The sequence below is a fragment of the Balaenoptera borealis genome (assembly GCF_965194805.1).
Source record: "Balaenoptera borealis genome assembly, chromosome: 11".
NCBI lineage: Eukaryota > Metazoa > Chordata > Mammalia > Artiodactyla > Balaenopteridae > Balaenoptera > Balaenoptera borealis.
Genome location: NC_138868.1, coordinates 100,290,040 through 100,313,773, shown reverse-complemented (window position 1 = coordinate 100,313,773; position 23,734 = coordinate 100,290,040). Strand labels below are relative to the sequence as shown.

The 23,734-nt window shown below is 49.4% G+C and overlaps 1 protein-coding gene across 7 annotated transcripts in view; it reads right to left on the bottom strand.

Annotated features, from left to right (window-relative positions):
* The window catches only part of GRIK4 (glutamate ionotropic receptor kainate type subunit 4), a 456,420-nt gene that overhangs the window by 61,209 nt on the left and 371,477 nt on the right, over positions 1 to 23,734 (bottom strand). For all 7 annotated transcript variants that reach the window (XM_082339798.1, XM_082339799.1, XM_082339802.1 and 4 more), the window contains one exon: positions 1,052 to 1,165. In XM_082339798.1, the coding sequence (XP_082195924.1) occupies positions 1,052 to 1,165 (114 nt within the window). The remainder of the gene's footprint in view (positions 1 to 1,051; positions 1,166 to 23,734) is intronic.

The following is a 23,734-nucleotide window of genomic DNA, read 5'->3' as shown; positions in this document are numbered from 1 at the left end:
CTTCTTCCAGATGATTTGGCCTCTTTTTCCAAGTCGGGCAGGGGTCATGATGGACGCTGAGGTCCAGCCCAGAACCGGGCTCTTCGGAGCTGCCTGAGTGGGCTCTACAAGAAGACCTTCCTCCTGCAAAAACGGGCCACAGCTCCTGATGCCCTGGCAGCTGCCAGGCTGAGGCTGCAAATACAGATAATCCCCCTTCTCCAAGGCTGAGATCAGAAGCTGGAGGGTCACTTCCTCAGCAGGCATGTGGGGTGAGCTCTTGGGTCCTTCCCTGTTGGGCAGCCTTGTGGTGCCAGGTGCTGGAATACACCATGTTGGCCTGACCTTGGACGCCTAAAGTGACTGGACCATTGGGGAAATCCATATAGTAGCTGTGTACTTAGAGCCAGTTTGGATGAGGGTATATCTCCCCTCTCCTGATGCTCCCCCCACCAGCCAGTAACTTGGACATCATGTCCATCCTCTGGTGCCCATGGGGGAGCTTTCTGAAACTCATTTTTATACTGACTCTAGCCACCTAACCAGAGAAGTCTTTTTTTGTAAGGAATGCAGAAGAGGGAACAGGCCAGGTATAAATGACATTACAGTATCTGCTCTTTATCCCCCAGTACAGATAATCAAGAGAGGGGGTCTGCATTGCCTCACCAGATGCAATGCTCAGAGTGAACAGAGGTGGACCTGACAGTTGCTGAAGGCCTTGAGAAGTCCGGGGTGACTTATCTGGGCTGGGGACCCACCCCCTAGGAGGAAGCAGAGTGACCCATGGGGCCGATCACCAACACACTACGAACCAAGGGTTGAATGATCATTCTTGGCCTTCCCTATTCAGTGAGGCAGAAGCAGTTTTTACTGGAAAGCCCACAAGTGTGACTTTTCCATTCCTCCTGTTTGCAAGTCCTTGCAGCTGATGGGGGAAAAAATAGCCCAGCACATTTGCATTTAAGTCTTGAAATCTAAATATTTCTGTGAGTCATTCATTATTACCATATAACTCAGTGTTTGCATGCAAATAACTTTAATGCCATAAATGCTTATAAAATAAATCTCTTACCATATGAACTCGGTAAAGAATGCTAATTCCCAGAGTCATGAATGGCTTTGAGAAATCAATCACCTTCTCCCGTTCAGCCGTAATGGTGAGGCCTGCCACGGCCAGATCTGCTTTCTGAAAGGAACAGACAGAGATCATCAGAGGGGTGGCCACATGAGATAGGGGCACAGGGACTTGTGACCAGAGGCCGTCACTAATGGGGAGATGTTTCTCTGGTCTGGTTTCTCTGCCTGGGGACTGACCCTAAGTAGCCAGAGGTCTGAACGATCACTCATGAAAAGACATGGATATTGAAGCTGTAACTCATGTTCATTTGAGGTTAGACCCCTTTAAATATATAAATTAGTATAAAAAGGGGGGATCACTACTGACTGTTCAGACAGACTCTAAATGCCCTAGGCGAGGGAGAACTGGCAGATAGAACTTCTGGATACTCAATACTGAGTAATTTTTTATTCAGCTGATTAACTTGTTGAACAACAAAACTTCACAGAGTCCCTCTGCTGTGTGCACTTTGGTGAGGGAGTTACAATGAAAGATAAAAATGATGGCACCCTGGAAATTAGAGGCAATCTAATGCAACCCCAGGAAATAAAGGCCAAGAAATTGAGCAAGGGGCCCAACATCACAAACTTTGTCCTTGTCAGAGGTAGGACCTCACCTCAGGCTTCCTGGACCACTGGCCTTATGTTTCAGTCAAGGTTAAAATCCAGGTGCCACAGCAGAACTCAAAGAAGGGCCTCTGGTCCCTTTCATGCAAAATCACCAGATGTTTCCTTCTTTTCTCTTTGCCCCTGCCGTGTACCTCAAGTGCCCACACCTGATGGAAGTCTGGCCTGAATTAAGGTTTCCTGGGAAAGGAGATGCTGTCAGCTTCCTCAGTACACCTCTCTGTCAGGAAGTTCTTCCTTGTGTTTAATTTCAATCCACACTGTTGCAAAGCAAGCTTACTACCTATTGGCCTGCTCCCCTATACATGGGGCGGTGGGAAAGGCCCAGAGCTGGCGTTCAGTTCTGGCCATACTCTGCCCTAACTAGCTAACTAGCATAGGCTAGTCATTTCACTTCTCTTGGCTTCCTTAATCTCATCTGTAAACCAAGGATGTGGGGTTTAGACAGTGCCAGAATCCTTCCCAGCAATTCTCTGCAAGTGATTCTCAAAATGTGGTATAGGACCACCAGCATCAGAATCACCTTATTCTTATTAAAGAATAACAATATTAAAGAATAAAGGGCTTATTAAAATGTGAATTCCTGAGTCTCATCCCAGACCCCCTGGATCAGACTCTGGTCATGGGGCCCGGGAATCTGCATTTGTGACAAGTTGCCCAGGTGATTCTGACTTATACTGATATTTAAGAACCATGTTTTATAACCTAGGCATGTATCTCAGACTGGTCTCTATCGAGGTTTACATTTCAGCTTCCTTAACTCCTAATTCTGGTGGATCAGTTGATACAAAAGATGGAGAAAGAAATGAGGAAAAGTGAGGTATCCAACAATCTACAAACAGGCCAATCAGTTCTGAATAAGTACACACACACACACGCGCGCACACACAGGCACATACACACACGTGCACGATTCTTCCTATATCATTGCAAAGGAAGTAAGGAGAGAGACATGCCACCCTCATTTTACGCACAAGGGGATTTATGAGTTGTGTACAAGAAGAATACATCCATTGGCAAAGATCAGTTTCTTCTCATCTCAGCCCCAATCCCCCACCCCAATTCATGCTAAAGCAGCCACACGATCCGGCATCGGCTAACAACTTAGGGCCTTACAAAGCGAGGCCAGGCTTAAAAGAGACTAGATTGCAGATGTAAGAGATTTTTAATAAAAAATGAAAAATGTGAATGACTCATTGGGTTCATTCTGTATTTCTCTGAGAGAGTGTTGATGACTGCTGTCAAGTGAATCAACCCTGGAGGAGAGAGTGGAGTTTGATTAGAAGATTGTTAGTGCCTTCATTTGGAGGACCCTTCAGAGAGTTGTTGGGGCCTTTCAGAACTTCAGCCCCTCCCTCAATGATGGTGGCCCTGACCTGAGTTCCTCTCGCGAGCACACATGTAAAGCAACAGAAATCAACCACAAAGGCGCAGCAGGTGCAATGCTGGTCCCCCGTGTGCAGCCAATCAGCAGCCAAGCCCTGCAAGGACCTTGGGAGGAGGAGACAAGAGTTAAATGGGTTGGAGTGAACGAACTGAAGAAAAGGGTAGAAAAATGAAAACTGACAAGACGGGCAAGAGGTAACCACAGCATCCCGTCCTTTCTCTGGTTATTAAAAAAAAATAGATCTATCCAAACCAAGTAAGCAAAATCAACAACTCTATCCTCAAATTTCTTCCCCCTCAACCCCTCGCCACAGCCTTCTTCCCAAAAGGGCAAACTTTGGATTGCAATTTGGAAATCATTTCACAAGTTTATAAAAGTTCGTCAGCGATGACATTATGATGAAACAATTCCATATGGAGAGAAAGCTGGAAATGGACAGCGTCCCAGGAGGGCGCGTTCCTGGGTAGGAGCAGGACCACAACCCCTGGGAGAGAGTCTGCCCCAGGCTCGGACAGGGCGCTTCTGTCTATTCACAAACAGACACCTCCCCAAACTGGGCCAAACAGGAAAACTGTCTCCTGTGGAAACTGTTGCCTCCTTGCCCCACCACCCATCTCTCTCTCCTTTGTCCCCTGCTCAAGAGTAAGCTGGGGGCAGGGGAGGCAGGGAAGGAGGGAAGAGAAGCTAGGAGAAACCGCGGAGGTTATGTACTGGTTGTTTTTTATTTTTCATCGACTCAGTAGAGAACAGTAATCAGGTACCTTGGCTTCAATGCACCCTGGGGTACCAGCAACAACCTGGTGGGAGCAGGTTATTCCAAAAGGCGTGCATGCCTTTTCTTTCACCTTAGTTAAAAAGACATTGTGCTATAAAGCAGACTTAGATGCGGAGATCATGTGCCACAAAATCAAACTAATGACCAAAGCGGTGTGGCTGCAAAAAATGCTAGCAATTGTGGGCGTGGCAGGCCAAGGGAAGAGCAGGCACCATGACAGTTCACCCCAGCCCTTCTGCATCTCTGGTCACTCGCTGGGGATGGCTGTGCCCTCCAGTGGAAAGAGCCACAGACGGGAAGTCAGAAGACCTGGCTCTCGTCACAGCTGGGCCACAAACTCAGTGTGACCTTGGGCAAGTTATTCCACTCTCCAGGCCTGAGTTTCCTCCACTCTGAAATGAGAGTTCAGTCAGATGCTCTCCAAGCTCTTTTCCTGCTCTAAAATCCCAGGCTTTCATTTTGCAGGGCTAGGAGGGGAGGAGCTTCGTTTAACTGGCCCCTATTTGTTCAAGGAGATGATAGCGGTCTCCAGAATTGAATGCCTCAGAGAGGTGGAGGAGGAAACTGTTTACAGACTAGTCAGCAAAGAGTAGCACCCAAGGCGGAGAAGAGGCCAGAAAGGTCAGGAAGATACCACACCATGTGGAGAGAGCAGATCTGGAAGTGCAGCCCTGGGGGCTGGGAGTCCAGAAAAGGGTAGGACCCCCGGAGCCAGAGAAGGAAGAGAGACTGGGAAAAGGGAACATGCACAGAGCTCTATTAGCATCACGATGTTCCTGGTTGCTGGTGTGTGTGTGTGTGTGTGTGTGTGTGTGTGTGTGTGTGTGTGCACGCACGCACGGGTTTATAAATACATTCTCTCTGAGAGAAAGACCTCTCTCCTCTTCCCATTTCTGATTGAAAGTGTTCTTTGAAGAGCTTTGTGTTCTGCCTCTGAGAGATCCCCTCTTTTATCTCCTGGATGTTAGTGGAATTTCTGAGGGGAGGGCAGGCTGCAGGCAGCCTGGAGGTGACTTTCAAAACATACTACTCTTCGCCTCCTGGGTTTAAATAGGGGTCATGCGACTGCTACCCTCACTATCAGAACCTGAAGGCTTGGGGTGGCCGCTGCCCTTCTCCTGGATGTGGGGCCTGGCTGGGAGGAAGACAGTGAATTCACAGCAGGGCTCTGGTCTGTGCCTGTCTGAGCCTGCTGCACCCACCCTGTGCTTCCCTGAGATGCCACCCGGGAGGCCTCTGCCCGCGGTGCCAGATCCTGAAAGACCTGAAGCAACAAAGCTTTCCTCTGTCTCCCTCTCCTCCTCTTTTAGACATCTGCTGCCCCCTGTTGGGCCCAATTCTCTCCCTTCCCCTCAGCAGTGCCCCAGCGCCCTGGGCAGACTTCCACAGCTTCAGCCCTGCCCCATCCTCCTGGAGCCCCTCCCTCACATGGAGACCAGCTAATGAGAGGGTGGGGCGGGTCAGAAGACCTGCTCTGCCTTTTGCTGACCAAATGCCCATAGCAACTCACTTACGCTCTCTGGGACTCAGTTTACCAGGCTATACAATGGGGCAATGCCTGCCTATCAGTATTATGTGAGAGTCAAGAAGAGATGATGGGTGTGGAAGAGCCCTATAAACGCTGCACACTGTAGAGTCCTGCCACACCTATCTGGGACTATGAAGGCAGTAGAGAGGGTGGCTGAGACTTAGCCTTCAGCATGGGACAGACCTGTCTGGACTCTGTTACTTACTTACCTGTTTTGTGACCTTGGGCAAAAGTCATGTAACCTCTCTGAGCCTCAGTTTGCTCATCTGTAAAGTGGGGATAATAATAGTACCCATTTCCCAGAATTACTAAGAAAGTTAATGAGATGATGCTTGTAAATGCTGAGCATGGGGCCTGGCTCAAAGTAAGTACCTGATAAATGTTTGCTGTTAGGATGATAATGATAGTGATGATGATGATTATGATGAACTTGATGATGCTGAGAATCTCAACAGGGACCTCTGGATACGATATCTTTTTAAAAGAATATTTATTTGGCTGCGCCGGGTCTGAGCTGCGGCATGCATACAGGACCTAGTTCCCCGACCAGGGCTCGATCCCGGTCCCCCTGCACTGGGAGTGCAGAGTATTACCCACTGGACCACCAGGGAAGTCCCTGGAGACAATATCTTAACTCATGATGAGTTGTAGGAATGCCTGGGGAGCAGTCAGGCCTGTTCTACCTCCATGTAGGCAGAGGCCTCTGGACATTTGGTTCCTGGTAGGCTTTCCTAGGTGACCTGAGACATCCACACAGCTGTACTGACACACTGTGCTTCCCTGGTCTGATTGCCCATCTCTGAAGATCCACGTAAGGACCCTCTTAGGCCTGGTACTGTCCCATCGCTTAGAAAACTCAAGGAAAAACTGCCATACAGCTTGGAAACCAAATCGGGTCATTCTCCACAGCCTCTTCCTCGTTATATGAGTCTCCTCTGGGGACGGCAGATTAAATGACGTCCCCAGCTCCCTTTGAATTTTTGGATCCACCATGCTATCTCTGATCAGCTTCCAGATCTTTTTTCTCCGGCTTTTTTACACGGCCCTCCTGCCTCCCAGTCGCCCAGGGTCCTGCCCCCTGGGGAGGCGGCCATCCTCTACACCAACAGCTTTCTACTCTTTTGCGGGTCACATCTGCACAGATCTTGTTTCACCTGCTGCTCAGGCCCCATAGTGCCTCACATTCTTTGCTGGCATTTATTTAACTCTGTAATTGTTACTTAATGCTGGAAAGCTTTGGGAGGCTACAGTTGGAATGAGAAAACGCTACACAGAATAAGGCTGTACTGAGCATTGCTGGAAGCCTTCATTCCAAGGTAATTGTTTTTGGAGATCCCCTGTATATTGAAAAGGCTTACAGAATTCCAAGCAAGGCCAGGCCTGAGGCAGTGAGAGCGGCGAGGACATTATCCATAAATACCTAGAAAGGAAAGACCCCCCAAGTCCACCAAGCCTGGCTTCCCAGGGAGGGACAAGTCACATTAGGCTATGGCTGAGGATCTGCGGGCTGAGGGTGACATGGGGCCACGGAGCTCATCCGGCCCACAGTAAGCGCTGTGTCCTGGGCTCTGCCCTTGAGTGTGGAGTCTCAGGGTAGGCAGAACCCACTGCCCCCTCCCCAGCAATCCCCTCCTCTTTAACACTCAGCATCCGCTCAACACTCTGTACTGACCGCCTGCCTTACTCCAGGCAGTGTGCAAGGTCCTGGGATACAGGGGTGGGCAAACACAGGCATGGTCCCTGATGGCCAAGAGCTTGCAGTCCAGTGGGAGAGGCAGTTGTCAGACTGTTGAAGAAAAGATCTGTAAAACTACAGCTGTAATAAATGTTATAAAGGAGTCATGAGCAGGTAGAACAGGGGTTGGCAGTCTTCATGGGAGCTTTCTCAAGATGAGACTCAGTTACCTGAACAAGAATTACCAGTGAGAAGGCCTGGGGTGAGCACTCCCAGTAGGGGTGGGGGGTGGGGTCAGCACGTGCAAAGGCCCTGAGGCAGGAGGGAGCTTGGTGCATTCCAGGGGCTAGAAGAAGGCCAGAGTGTCTGGAGTACACAGGGCTGGGGAGTGTGCTGTAAGATGAGGCTGGAGAGGCAGGCAGAAGATGCAATGCCTTGAAGAGCAACTGAAAGGCCCTGAAGTATTTTAAGCAGGATGAGACTTGTAATCTTAACACGTCTAACGCCTATAGCCCTTCCTGTGTGTCAATTTACTAACTAAGCAATTTACGTGTGTTACTTCACTCAGTGCTCACAATACCCTTATGAGGTAGGTTACTATAATTACCCTCATTTTACAGATCAGAAAACAGAGGCACAGAGAGGTTAAGGAACTTGCCCAAGCTTGCACAGCAAGTAAGTGGCAGAGCCAGGATCCAAACCTGGGCCATTTGGATTCAGCGGCTGCATCCGAACCTGCAACAAATACAATTGGCTCTAGTGAATTCAAAAGATGGAAGAGAGACAAGAAAGGACCATCCTCATTTTTATCCTCACTTCCTTGCCATTTATACCACTACACTAAGGGCGATCTGGTGTCTATGGCATCACTTCACCAATGTCACTCCAGCCGGTCAGCAGTGACCTCCATGCTACAATGCCTATGGGGTGTTATCCAGCTCTTATCTTGCTGAATCTCCTAGCTTGTCACTTTCTCCAGCCCCTGCCTGGCCCTCCTGAATGAGGCCAACGTCAAGGACATAGCTCTCCCTCCCTCCACCTGCTCTGTCTTGTGACTACATTGCCCTGCTTCTCTGCCACCAGACCAAACTGGGCTCAAATCCCAGCCCTCCAGTTACTGTGTGACCATGAGTAGGTTTCACATCCTCTCCAAGCTCACTTTTCTCATCTGTAAAATGGGGATTATAATTACCAACTCAGGGTTGTTATGAGGATAAATGAGATAATACATATAATGCACAAAGCACAGTGCCTGGCATATTGTAGGTGCACAATAAATGGTGGTTATTAATATTCTTTTTCTAACAAAATTCACTTTTACGCCATGACAACTATAACTGTCCTCCCTCTCGATGTGTCTGTGGGAGGAGGTGAGCTCCACGTCCATCATCTTGATCTCCGCCCCTTCCTGTCCTCCCTCTTAAACAAGTATCCATGATCCACACTCCTTTAAAGCCCAGCCTGGGAGTCAGGCCCTCATGGTCTGCCCATCCCTCTGAGTTCAGTCTCATTTCCCAGCAGTCCTTCAGAAGCCCCCCCGGGAGTCTGGTTCAGCTAACTTTCAAACACACCTTGTACTTTCCTACAGGTGGAACTCAAATGATGCCACTCCTTCTACCTGGAATGTCCAATAGTAACTCTACTCATCAAGGTCCATTCAAAGTTTACCTCCTCTGTGAAAACTTCTCTATCATCTTCCCAGGAATAAGCCTTCCCTCCTCACAATCAATAAGGGAGCTAAGACACGGCTTATACCATTCAGGTGGCATTTGCCATAAATTGCCTTGTATTAGAACAGGGGGCCCGGGCTCATACTCCAACTCTGCACTTATTAGCTGTGTGACGTTGGGAAAGGACTTCCCTTCTCTGTGTCTCAGTTTCTTCATCCATAAAGTGGGCACAACAACAGTTCCCACCCTCATGCAGCCTCTATAGGAATTAAATGAGCAACCCATGCCAAGTCTCTGCCTGGCGCAGAATAATTCTCAATAAATGTTAGCTCTTGCTATTATTATTGTTGTCACTGTGGACATTCATGCACATAACTTAGCTCCCCATTAGATTATAAGAAGCAGGAACCATGTCTTCAAAAAACTTAACTTATATAGTATTTCAAAGTTGCCATTTAGCTCCATTTTAGACGAAGAAACTGAGGCCCAGAGAGGTTATTAATTTGCTCAAGTACACACAGCTAGGATACGGAGAGAGCTATCTTCAGACGTACAGATTCTCAGGTCTGCTTTCTTATGACTGCACTGTTCATAGTGATGTTCCCAAAGTGGACACACAGTAAATCTCTAATTAACAACCAGTGCAGCTAACAGTGCGGGGTACAGGGGACAACACCCCAGACATGGCCTACCCTCCAGCCCCTCCTTGCTGACAGCAGAATCAGGCTGATTCTGGACATGTGCCTGCATGTAGGAGGGATTTTGTCAGGAAGCTGGGTCATTATAACCGGATTCAAGTCATGGTCTGGACACTGTGAGATGCAATTCCTCATCCTCCAGCCTAAGGAAGACTTGAAGCCCTAAATCCCCACTAGAGGGCTCCCTTCTCCCCTTGCCCCCTCCCCGGGCCCAGTTCCCTGCAACTCCTCGGGCTACACAGGGAGCCCAAGCAGAAGGGGAAGGGCCTCACACCCCGCGATTAAGGCAGCCGTAAGCGGTGCTGGAGACGGGGTTGGGGGGGGCGGTGGTTAATTACCTGCCGGGAAGAACGGGGACGACGAGGACAGGCCCTGGCTTTCGTGCTGCGCAGTGGAGCAGCTTAGCCCATTTCAAATTAGATTATCTGCTCACTTCCTGTCTTTTGATCCATTCACCTGCTGGGCGCCTTCCTCCCGCCCTCCCCTGCCCCCACCTCGTGAGATGCCCAGGGAACCTGCCGTGATTCACCGGGGTCTCCACGCTGAGCTGCAAAGGGATCTGAAGGCGCCGGGGAGCTCGCTCTCACTCCTGGCTCCCCTGGCACTGGCCGGAACCCTCGGACTCCCTAATAACAGGCCTCAGCAACGAGCACAGCTGCTCTCCTGCCGCAAGAGGAAGGCGGCCTTCCCACTCCGCCCGCCGTGGGCTGGGGCCCAGGAGAAACTTGTAGGGTCCCATGGCACCTGCAAAATGTCTGGTGCCCTGTTCACCGGGGAGGCTGGGGGTCAACCCCACCCTTTCTCCCTTCTTTCAGGCCGGGATATGGGAACAAGGATAAGGGAACAGGAGTAGGACCAGTTAGTCACCTGTCTCACACACACACACACACACACAGTCAAACCAGCCTGCTTCCTATTCAGAGGGAGGCCTTGATCAGAGCCTTTTCGGATCCACCTGAGCCCAAGTCTGTGGGATTCGCTCATGTTCCCTGGACTGAGCCTGCAGAGCTCGGAGTCGAGCCCAGAGGAGCATTAGCGCTCCTGGGGAAGCAGCAAAATCATCTGCAGGCCCAAGGGCTCCCCAGTGCTATTTCTCGAGCTGACAGCATACTCTCCGGGCTGCATGAATTTCTTTAGAGTTAAATTAAATTCCCCATGAAATATTTAGTTAGTTCAGCTCAGGGCTGCGTAATTGGCCCATGTGGGCAGATTTGAGGAAAGAACCAGGCTTGAGGAGAGAAGGGTTGGCAATTCATTCACGGGTGAAGTTGTGCAGCACAGGGGTCCAAGCTGGGTCAGGAGGCCAACTAGATATTGCTGACCTTTGACCTCTTGTCACATGCTCCCATCTCTGGCCATAGGCCCTCTTGCCCTTTGGGGTCAGAGAGATGTATGTCTGAACCCCAGCTCTGCAATTCTCAGCTGAGCAAATTACCTGAAATCTGGGCTTCGGTTTCCTTACCTCTAAAATGGGCCAAAGCATGCCTATTTCTCATGATTGTTGTGAGGATTAAATCCGGTAACCTGTGTAGATGGAGCTCAGGGGTAGTCCTGCCTCTTAAAATCCCCTCTTCCAACTGTGGCCAGTGGGGTGTTTGAAAGCTAAAGCAGATCACGCCATTCTCTGTATTGCCTTTTTACTCTTTTTTATGCCATGGACCCTGTTAGCAGTCTGGTGAGGTCTGTTAACCCCTTCTTTAAAAATATTTTAAAACGTTTATTACATTTGCTGTAACATGTGACTGTATTACATAATACAGAATTACATAATTGTGATACACTGACCACGAGAGCCAGAGGTAGCTCTCATAGCAACATTCGAATGGCACCTTTGGCGACAAAGTCACAGGTATGGTTAATACCACTATGATTTGTTGCCCACATTTATAATCGAAGGAAATTTTACGTTTCAGTTTGAATTTAGAAAAAACATAGATGTAAATTTTTCCCTTCTAAGCTTATGGTCTCTCTTGATGCTCTCCTCAGACGCTTGGGTGTGCATGGACCCCAGGAAAAGAACCCAGAGAGACCCCCCAGTTTACTGACCTTGATTCCTTACTACGGCCCACCAGGCATTGTGTGATAGGGCCGCGCCCTGCTTCTCAAATATGACCAGTTCATTTGCGCCTTGGAATCTTGGCATTTACTCTTTCCTCTCCCTGCTCCACTCTGCCCTGGCCTTGGCGAGGCTGGCTTCTGCACACTCTGTTCGGATCTCAGAGTGGCCTTCCCAGAATGCCTATCCAAAGATGCCCTCTCCCTGACACTCTCTGTGTAATTTCCTGGGTTTCTTCCTTCACAGCAAAAATCACAATCTAAAATTTTCTTGTTCATTTATTCATCTACTTGTTTATTGTCTTTAAAGCAAGCTCCAGGAGGCAGGAACCTGTTGTTTGCTGGGTCCACATGTGTCTCCAGAGCCTAGAACAGTGCCTGGCACGTGATAAGCACCAAACATTTGGTAAAGGAAGGCACAACCAAATGAATGAATAGATGAATCAAAGCAAGTAGGAGCTCAGTTCATGTTATTTTCTCACCTTGAGTCTTGACTCATTGTGTCATAATGTCTTGGCTAAGAGCGCCCACGCTACGGCCTCCCTTGCCACTCACCAGCCACGTAATCTTAGGCAAGTGACCTACCCTTTCTGTACCTCAGTTTCCTCATCTGGCAAATGGGACTGTAATAATACATACCTCATAGGTGTGTTGTGAAGACTAAGTGAATTAATATATGAAAAGCACTTAGATCAGTGCCCAGAACAGAAAATGTTACAGAAGTGTAAGCTATTATTTTTTGCTGCAAGTTAAAGGATCAACTTCATTGTTATTTAAAACAGTAATTGTTTCAAAAAATCAATGTAGGTTTTGAACAGAGAACAAAGAAATCCCATGATTGGAAAAGCAATATATACGATAGATGTTACACTGTGTTTAAGTAGTTGGGACGTGAAAAAGAAATAGCACTGAGAGTTTGGGTCTAGGCAGCTTCCACGGATGCAGTGATGCCCGGGGAAGCTTGAACTCTGCTTCCTCGCCTGGCAGCACCATTACCATCCCTGTCGTCATCCCCCTGATTTTCTGAAGATAGACCACTGATTTACACATCAAAGAAAATGATAGAATCCTGTCTAATTTTTCAGGAGGATATGCTCATTCCTAATCCAAATGCTCCTTATTTCCCAATCAAACTGATAAAACCTCCAGCCCACATGAAAACGTGGCCATCAGTAGGCCCTGTGATAAGAGGCAGGGGATTTCCACTGACGGGTTCACACACTTCTGCCAGTTTCCCACCCTGCTGGCTGCCAGAAAAGCTGATTAATAACGGTCTGGGACACAGCGTGAGGCCCTGACATTGAGCAAGGCTAACTGGCCCACATGGGGATCAAACTTGCAGCCCTGACCTTTCAGACAGAGAGCCTGCCTCCACTGACCAAGCCAGTTCTACACCTATTAGGGGCCTCTGGGTTTCAGGCCTGTGCGTGTAAAGCAAACTCAAGGAGGCTCAGACAGCAGTGTCGGCTGCTGGAGAAATCTGACAGTATCTCTAGCTCACGGGGCTTTCTTTTATTTCCCTTCCCACTTGTCAGCCCTGTATTTAGGAATGGCGTGATTCACAGGCCTGTTATTAGGACTGTTTTTGTTGGGTGAGATAAAGTACCACCAGTAGCTGGGAGCACTGCTGACAGCCACAGAGAACTTTCAGAGGCCTCCTCTTCACCCCCTCTCTACTCCAAGCCAATGAGCCTCCTCCACTGATGCCCCCACCCCTTACTGTCCTGCTACACAGAAGGGAGGTCCGAGGTCAGCCTCAGACTGGCCCCTGAGGTGCGCCAGGGCGCCAGGAAGGGTGAGCAAAGATCTGATTCATCAGCTCCATGAACTGGCTGGTGCTAGCCTTTTTCTCATTTCTTATCAGCATATGCACAAGTCAAAACCATTGCCAAGGGCAGAGGGCATTTTCTCAGGGATCCCTGCAGTTTTTCCGAAGAGGACAGCTAGAGATGCTGTCATAAACCTCTGGCCACTCCTCCTAGGTGATGAAGTGTGTTTGGTCTACTTCAAAGAGGTACTGACAGGGCTCAGGTGTCCACCCATAATAACATCCCCAAAGTTCTTTTGCACAGACTGCATTTGAGCCCCATGACAATCTCAAGGCCAGCAGTAGCCAATTTAGAGACAGGAGAATAAGACTCAGCAAACATGGTGTTCAGTGCGGGATGATGGTTACCTTTTGGGAGGAAGGAGGGTTTAGAGTGAAAGGAGGCATTTTGGGGGGCAGGGACAAGGGTCTACAAGGGTCTGCCGTGTGCTGGGCCTGGTGTATTTCTTGGCCTGGATTGTGATTACATGGGTATGTCCCCTTTGTGATAAGTCATCAAGTCGACACTTATGATTTGTGTACTTTTCTATATGCATATTTCAATTAAAAGGTTTTTTAAAAAGGTAAATGATTTGCTCAAGGAAAAGAGAGAGTGGCTACCGTCAAGCCTGACACTCAGCATCCTGCTGACTCTTTGGAATAAAAAAGCCTAGAAGATACATGCCGGGCTGCAATGCTGCATTATTTGTGCCAGGGGCTGCTAATTCCACACATATGAGAGAGGTAAGCTCAGGCACAGTGAATCTACTGTGCATCTCTGTTTAAACACCTGTGCGGCTTCTAATTCAAGAAGGGCTAAAAAGGAACATCTGGATGTTATAACTGGATTTGTGTTTTGCATCTGGATGAAGAAAAGTCCAGATCCCTTGTCTGGTCCGAACAACTGAACAGATTGTGAAACTCCCAGAGGAGTCAACTCTCTCTCTGCTCTGAACACTGGGCAAAGCCCTGGGGGGGACCTGGCGGAGCTGCAAACACCCTCCAGCACTTGCCAGACCCCACTCTAGATGGGTCTTGAAACCCAGAGGAGGGGGACAGCACTCTGTCCCACGTTGCACAGTGTTCTCACAGTGTTCTGTGACAGCTGTCAGAGGGTCCTGGTTGAAGTCTGTGTCTTGATAGCTGTGGGACCTTGGGCAAGTTTCTTAGCCTCTCTGAACTTGTTTTCTCAGGAGTAAAGTATAAATGCTACCAGCTTCTATTTTACAGAGCTGCTGTGAGGATTACACGAGTTAGCACACAAGGCCTGACACACGGAAAATGTTCACCACTCAATAAATGTTTACTGCTATTATTACTATGCTGTTTCTGATTCTGGCATCCTGCCTCCATCCTCTGTCCATTTGTCTGAAGCTGCTGAGACCTGGCCTCTGCTTTGGGCTGCACCATCCTGCCTGGTGGGGTTTCTGAAGGCTGAGCTCTTCTACCTGATTTGCTCCTATGGACTCCCCTTCACTTTTGATCAGACTGACACCAGCTGACACATTTGCTGTACTTACTGACCACACCTACTCTCTGTTTTGATCTCCTGCCTGTATTCCACTGTTCATCACCCCCTGGCAGCCAGCCAGGCCCCCAGTCTGCCACCATCCAGGAACCCAGCAGGTCTGCTCAGGGAGTGTCCTGGATTTGGATAAGGGATCCATTTAGCAAGAGCTGACAGTCTTTCTAAGCAGTTCAAATTCACTGAATGGACCACCTGCTGCCATTTTTAGAGATCTAGGCCTTCATTCTGTTGTCTAAATTGCAAACGTAGAGACAGCAAGAGCAGAAGTTTGTCATCAAGCAAGGGAGCACATCTGAGGGCTGCAGAAGATAAGGAATAATGCCATAGTTTCTGCAAACGGTGGGGCAGAACGGGGCTCTCAGAGGGCTATCTCCAGAGCTGCCAACACTGCCATTGGCACGATTGAGCCAGGCCTGGTTCTCATGCTGACAAATGGTGGGATGTTAGTTGCTCCTGACAAGCTACAGGATGGCAAGAAAAATAGTCTGTGAGTAAGTCCCCCAAAGCATATAAGGATTCTGGCCAGGAACTGAGATGGTGAGGCCAAGCCATGGCAACAAGCAAGTGGAAACCACAAGACCTTCTGGTGCAAATTCATCTCCGTGAGTGAGGGATGGCCAAAGAATAGAGGGAACTGTCACATTTGGATGATTTGAAGCAGGGATGTTTATTCGTAAGAAGGCAAGGGATAAGCAGTGCCCGCCTGCCGGGGGTAGGGGGCTGGGGTGGGCAGGGAGCCACAGCAGCAAGAGATTGCTAGGTGAGCAAAGCACGGCATGTGTTCAGGGCAGCACCCCCACAGTCCTTCAGGGGACGTATTACGGACGCATTTGAGTTTGGAGTCGGATTCTGTCACTTCTCAGCCCCATGACCTTGGACAAGTGAACCTCAGAGCCTGTTTCCTGATCTATAAAACGGTGATAAGAATACTTTACCTTGTAAGGTTCTTTGAAGATTAAATGAGGTAATATTTGTAAAGCAATTAGTAGCACTGCATCTGGCACGTAGTAAGTGCTCAATAAACAGCGCTCATGACTATCTCTAGTGCAAAATCAGTCAAGGGACAGGCAAAAGGTCAGCCTAGGGAGTCACAGGGGCTTGAGCACAGCACACAGGAGTCTCAGGGGAGGTGACTCAGACGTCCAGAGAGGCGATCTGGGCTCCTGCCCCGTGGTGTTCGTGGTGTCACCCCTCTCCACCAACACACATACTCGAGGAAATAAAGCTGGCAAGCACAAGGCGGAAGGTTTATTCCAAAGGCAGGGAGGATAAATGTGTGTGTGACGCAGGCTGAGCAGACACCCAGTCAGGCCGACTAAAGCTTAAAGAGTGAAGAAGGGGGGCTGTGACCTGGGGGGCAAAATAGAAGACAGGGTCAACTTTAGAGTCACACAGCTCACCCTGGACATTCCCACCCCATGGGGAGAGGAACGAGGGGTGAGGTGGCTTAAGCTCTTCTTTCTCAAGGCAATATAGGTCTGGGAAGTGGGGCAGGATTGAGCATACAGCGGGGTGAGCTGAGGGCCCAGCTGTGGGGACCTGGGGAAGGCGGAGCCAGGAAGGGACACAGGGATGTCCAGGAAGCGTGTTCAGGCCCCATGGCTGCCCTGGGAGGACGGGCCCAGGGGAAATGTCATCTCCTGCTGCCCCAGCCTGCTGAATGCACCAGCACTTCTGGGCCACTGGTGTGTTTTCCCTGTTACCAGTCAAAGGAATCATCTGAAGACCTACAACTTGTTCTGGCATTGAGATGTTCTGTCCAGGCTCTGAGGTCCTTGGGGTCAAGGGCTATAGTGGTTAATTCTTTTACACATGTCTTCAAAGCATCCCATCCATCTACCCATCCATCCATCCATCCATCCATCCACCCATTCATCTATCCATCCATCCATCCATCCATCCACCCATTCATCTACCCATCCATCTATCCCATAATTCCTGAGTTCTGTGTATGCTGGGGCCTGTTCCAGGTGCCACCGGCATACAGATGAACAAGACAAATGTAGTTCCTGATCTCAGAGAACTTACATTCTAGTCTCATAATAAGAAAGGTGATTTCAGTTGGTGATAGTTTCTTTGAAGATCATACAACAAGGTAATGTGGTAGAGAGAGATTCAGAGAGAGGATGGAGGTCCCTTAGGGTGGCAGAGGAAGAATGCTTCTTGGAGGAGGTGACATCTGGATTAGACCTAGATAACAAGGTAGCAACAGTAGACTGGAGACTTGGGGAAATAAGTTTTTGCTAGAAGGAAGAGCAAGTGTACACACCGTATGCTGGAACTGGGCATACTATGTACAAGGAACAAAGAAAAGGCTAGAGAGTGAGGGGCCAGCGATGGGAGATGCAGGCCCTTGTGAGCTCTTAATCATTTCTTCGGATTGTAGGGATGTTGGTGAAATTGTGGCTGATGAAGGCAGAGCATGGGGAAAATGGTTTTGCTCACTGAGCAGGTGAGCAAATGGTGGCCCAGGGAGATTCAGCTACCAGCGTAAAGTCAGGGATAGACCCAGACTTCCAACTCAAGGTATTTTTTTTCTAAGATCAAGAGGACACTTGTACTTGCCATCAATGCCACCACCTTGTCACCTAACAGAAGTGACTTCTCCCCCAAGAGATGACCCAGAGACCATCCCTCTGGAGGGAATTCCTGCTCCTTGTGTCCCCTTTTCCTGCAGAGTGTAAGGAGAGGGGGTCAGAAAAGCCCGGCCAGCCACCACCGCCGCAGATAACCTTTAGAAGGCAGCCGGAGCTCGCTCCGCAGGAACACAGCCAGACACGTGGTGCTTCAGTTTTGTATTGATCGATTACACTTTGGTAGTGTCCAGACAGGTGTGGCAAGGAGGGATTAACCCAGGCCAGCCTGGGAGAGGAAGGACCTGGCCCTGGAAGTGCACATCTCATGGGAGCAGTGGACAGGCAGGCCTGTGTATGTGTGTGTTTGGGGACGGATGGAGGGGAAGCTGGGGAACTGGGCTTTAGGCCTGGAGAGGAAGTGCAAGCAAAGCCTTAGGTGGAAGGTTGGATAACAGACGGCAGGGAAGGAGAGGAGAGGGCTGACTCTCTCTGAGAGTCACTACATGCCAGGGACACCAAGGAGACGATAGTTCATTGATTTCTCATCATAACCCGGGGGTGGATGCTATTGTGTCCATTTCGAGGATGAAGACGTGGAGTGGGGTGGGTCAGAAACACTGGGTGGCTTGTCCAAGCCCACACAGAGGGCAGGGACCTGCACGTGGGGGGCCGGCAGGGGGGACGGGGTGGAGGATAGGTGAGCATGCTCAGAGCCGCCCCCCATTTCACTACCACCTGCACCCTGACGACCCCCAAACGGAACTCAGGCCCAGCTCTGCCCTCTCGCTGGCCTTCCTCACCCACCTTTCCCCACATACTGTGTTTCTCTACCTCCAAGGCCTGCCGGCACTTCAGACCCACGTCATCAACTGCATCTTTGCCGTCTAAAGCCTACTCTTTTTCCAGGGACTGTTTCTCAGTTCATGACTCAACCGGGCACCTGTCATCCAAAACCGAGACCAGGAGTCAGCCAGAGTCTCCCCTCTGCCCCCGCCATACCACCTCCCTGCTCTCTCTCCATTCAATAAGCAAGCCCCATCCATTTTACCTCTGAAATTCCTGTGTAATCCATCACTGCCCCTCGGATCTGACTGCTGCTGTCGTCACTCAGGTCTTCACTGGAATTACTCAGTAGTTTCTGCACTGGCCTCATTGCTCCTAGTTCCTCCCCAGTTCATCCATCCAGTTTAGTGGATGCCAAGGGCACCTGCGGTCCTCGAGCTTGAACATGCATCACAACCACCCGGAGGGCCTGTGAAAATGCACATTGCTGGGCCCCACTCCAGAGTGTCTGATTCAGTAGGTCTGGATGGGACCCCAGAATCTGGGTTTCTGACAAGTCCTAGGTGATCTTGATGCTGCTGGTTCAAGAACCACACTTTGAGAGCCACTGTTCTAGAATCGATTTCCAAACCAAAGATCTAATCGTATCACTGCCCCACTTAAAGAGACTCCAGCAACTCCCTACTAGCTTTAAAATATGGTCCAAACTCCCTACAATGATCTTCACGATCTGTCCCAGACTCTCTCTCCAGCATCACCTCAAGCAACTGACCTCTCTTCAACCTAAGATGCAGACACATCGCACTATTCGTGTTCCTTACACCTGTCATATATTTCAAACTCCGTGTCTTTGCCCACACAGTTTCCTCTGCCTGCAGCTCTTTCCCCCTTGAGGCTTGTCAAATTCCTACTTATCCATCAAGGTCCAACTTGACTGTTACTTCCCTTAGAGGCATCCAGTGTGTTAGAACGACCGTGGACTTGGATGTCAGGCTTGGCTTTGAATTCCAGTTCAGTCACTTGTTAGCTGTGTGACCCTGAGTTAGTCTCTCTGTTAAGATGGAGTTAACCTCAGCATCCTCATTATAAACTGTGAATGATGACGTTTATTTGTAAGATTGTTGTTGGAGAGGAAATGACGCCATGAGAAATGCCTGGCAGGTAGTAGGTGCTCAGTAAACAATAGCTATCATTATTGTTAACTCTGCTCTAAAGCCTTGCCTGGCTCTCTGGAGCTGAATTATTTCTTTTTTCCTGTGTTCCCATAAAATGTTGTATATGATTCCCATTTTGCTTATATCACATGCTGTGGTCTCATTATTTTTACACACTGGGCCTCATTCCTAGTATAGTTGAAGCCATTGTACAAATTATAGAAATTGAGCCTCCTAGCAGACTTAGTGGGCACACAACCTGGCAAATTAAAGGTATCTTTGAAGGAAGAAAATTTACAGGTGGATAGAGCCCCAAACCAGAGCACATGCTCGGTAAGCAGCGTGAGGCAGGTTTCAGGCCCCACTCACCCCTTGTACTATATACAACCTGCACAACCATCCTTGGAGGCTCTACGTAGGTAGAATATGAGCCCAGTGAAAGTAAAAACCGGGTCCTATTCAGCCTGAAGTCACAACCAATGTTGAATCAATGCATGTAGGGCCACGTAATATTGCCCAAGGATGGGAAGTACATAAGTAGTATAAGTAGGGCCCTGGCCCCAGGCTCAGGAATAGGATCCTTGCTCCTGGGGCAGGGGACAGTACAAGAAACAGGGTCAGCAACATCAGAGACTCAGGCTTTGGAGAATAACCAGCAGCTGAATTACTGGGTGCTTTGGGGAACAAGACAGAGGTTAAGTGTCCACGTGCTGAAGGGGACCTCTTGAAACCACCCCTGACCTCAGACCACAGCCTGGTGCATGGCTGAGCCTGCAGGTGACACCTCACCTCTCCACGTGAGCTGGGCAATCAGGACCGGAGGATTCTTAGGAGATATTAAGATACCACTTTCCATAGCTTCCTTCCCTACCCTTGCCCCAAATCAATTCCCTACTGCCTGTCTCTTCTGTGTCACAGCAAGCCAATCTCTCAGAAGGCTTTCAGATGCCTTAATTAATCCATTTTCATTTCCCTAGCAGACCCTCACTCCCCTTAATAGCTGGTACTCGGCAGGGAAGGTGGAAATAATTCCCAAGAAGTGAGCCTTTTGACAAATTTCCCAGGCTGCTTCTAGACACCCATGGTGTTTGGAGGAGTTCCCAGTCTGGAGCTGCTGGGGTAGCTCTGAACATAACTGAACTCCAAAGCCCCTGGGATTCCCATCCATATCAACTTCTTCAGCGGAAAAGAACCCTCACAGGGGTCTAAGGGCAGCCAGGCAAAGGCTCTGCTCTCTTTTCCTGAATCTCTGGGGCTCATGTGCTATGATCCTGGGGAGGGAACCGGCTTGACACTGCTTCTTGGGAGATGAGGATTTAAGCTGTGCACCCTCACAGGCGATGTACAATGTCATTGCTTGGTCCTGCCCTGCTTAGGGCTCCCCTAGCAACCTGCTCACCTCTCTCATGCCCACACTAGAGCACACGTTTCTTTTACGTGTCTGTCCTCTGCCTACCTCCATACCACCTCGTCTGTAAGCTCTCAAAGACAGAACCAAATCTCATCTGTCCTTTGACCCCAAACCTCTAGCCCAGTAGTTGACTCACTGTGTTAAATTACTACCTGCTGATTGATTAATCAGTTGACGGCCCTGTTTTCTAAGCCTTGGGTTGGCAGTTGGGTTGATAGAAACCCGCTACGGAATGAACTCCCTAAGTGCATTCGAGGCACGCTTATCAGCTGGTGCTTTGCTCTGCATGATCTGAGGGAACTAGTTGTTAACACCTTCCTGTGTCCCAGGCACTGTGTTAGGTGCACATGGGTATCAGGATGAATAAGATACTGTGCTTGCCTGCAAGGAGCTGGTGGCCTCACTGCCACTAAGAACCCGTCCCAGAGGTCCCCGTTCAGAAGTAATTTCTGCCTCCTACTCTGCTCTTTAAATATGATGCAGTTTGTATTTGTAACAGAGCACGTATCCTGTACAACCCTGGGTTAAAATAATTTCCGCCGTCTGTCTGCCCTTCTTGCTGGACAGATCCTAGAGAAAAGGGACCTGGTTTCAAATCCTAGCACTTCCAGGTGCTGGCCTCTCTGGGGCTGTGCATTCTTAGTCTATAAAAAGGAAGTAGTTATAACACCCGCTTCCTGGATAACAGGGTTGAGGATGTAAGTGTAATCCATGTGACCCTCTCACACTGGCCACCCAGAACCTCCTTTCTTTTTGCCATTCTCCTGGTCCAGCCTATTCCTTCCTGTCTATTCTCCTAGCAAGTAGACGCAGAGGACAGGAAGGCTGAACCAAAATCACTCTCCGTTCCAGTCACCAGTTCTCACGTGCCCCTGGTGATGCAGTAAGATGAGCACCAGACAGGGGTCTGAATAGGGTATGAGTTTGGGCTCTGGCCGCTTGCTGTGAGTCTGAGCTTGGGTTAATTGCTGACTCTCTGAGCCTCCATTTCATCTGGAAAATGGAGTCATAATCCCTGCCATGCACAGATAAATGAAATAGCATGTGTAGAGCTCCTGCCTAGTGCCTGGCCCTTGGTCAGCAGCCATCACCAGCCCCCTCTCCCTCCTGAGGGCTCAGCTTTGAACAAGGAAGAGGTGCCTTCAGCAGAGGACACCCCCATTCTAATTCTCTACAAAGCCATGGGAATGGCGAGGAAAAAAGAAAATCTGAAAGCCCATGGCAGAGCCCTCCACTGAAAGCTGGTGATAGACAGGTAGGGAGGTTCATATTCATCGCAGGCTGAGGCTCCAGAGGCCCAGCCGCAGTCCTCTGGGGGCTCTGCACCTCGCCCCTGAATGCAGAGAGAGGGAAGCAGTCACAGGGGCAGACAGCAGAGCCCAGGTGCACGAGCTGCAGCAGATACAGTCATCTCAGAAGAAAGGCAGTGCGGCCGCAGTCTCAAAACTGCCTTTATTGGCTTTTTATCAGGTGGGTGAATGGACTCAAGTGACAGAAAAGAACCTCTGAGAACTCAAAATGAGACAGAGAGTTGTAAAGGGAGGGTCTGATGAGAGACGGACAGCAAAGGCAGTTGTGGTCCACGATGCAGCCCAGGGCTCTGGCCCTTTTATTCTCAAGGACAACAGCCTGTGGATAATGAACCAGACAAGATGGATTTCCTCCCTTCCCAGGTCTTGGGGGGTTGTATGCAGGGACCGCCGCTGCTTGACATGCATCCCTCAAGAAGCCATTCCAGGAAGGACCTTGCTCAGAGTCAAACAGCCCTCCTTCTTCTCCCGAGAGGCAGGATGAGCTGAACCCATCCTTAAAAGTCTCCAGGAAAGGGGGGCTCCCTCACGCAGTAGGTCCTAGAATCAAATGCTGAGACGCCACACCGTCCCCATTTTCTCCTGGGCATCGTCACCGCCATTGCCTTCCTTCGGGCCCCATCCCGTCCACCTGCATCACTGGACCACCATCTGATGAGTATACCTGCATCTGGTGTTCCCACCTCCAATCCATCCCCCTCTCCCTGTCGGACTAACCTTCCGGAATCAACGCCAATTACGCCACTCCTCCCCTCCTGGAATAAAACAAACAGACCACCTTACTCTTCAATAGCTCCCCATTAGCTCTCTGGACATAGTTTAAGTATCCAACCATTTAGATCCTGTCACGACTGGCCCCTGCCTACAGCACTCCTCTCCTCCGCTCCCTGCAGCACCTGACGCCAGCTGCACAGAACCACTCGCACTGCCTGGCATGATCTCAGCCTTTGCTGCACCTAGAATATTCTTTTCTACTGAGATGATGCTTCTCCATCCTCAGTACTCTGTTCAGTGGTCCCTTCCTGGGTGAGCCCTTCCTTGTTCATACCTGTACATACCTTGACCGTGCTTCCACCAGACCTACCCCTGTCACTCACTACCCACGTGACCGTGAACAGGTTCCTTATCTGCTTTGCGACTCAGTTTCCTCACCTGCAACATTCGGTTATTGTGAGGACTAAATGAGTTAGTATAGTCAAGCACTAAAAACAGTGCCTGGCCCACAGGAAACACTTAGTAAATGTCAGCCATCGTTATTCTCATCATTATTAATATTATTAATAGAGCATGTATCACACTGTACAGGAGTTCTTGGTTTACCTCTTTGAGTAGATCCTGAATTCCTTACCAGCAAGCCCTCACATCCACACGGTGCTTGTCAGAAAGGGAGCACTTTGATGAAGGAAGGAAGGAATGAATGAGTGAATGAATGAATTGTTGAACTAAAATTGGAGCCCACCTCTTCCTATTTGAGTAAATGCAGAGACCAGGCTTTAAGGAGGAGAAGAAAGCCGTCCCTGAGTCTGGCTGTCACATGTGGAAAGAGTCGAGCTTTCAGTTATTTAGTCCCTGGATCTGTACCTTGATTTTAAAGAATAGAATTCTATGACCTATTTGCAGTTAAAATAGTCTCTGGCTTCAAGGTGAAAAGGAAT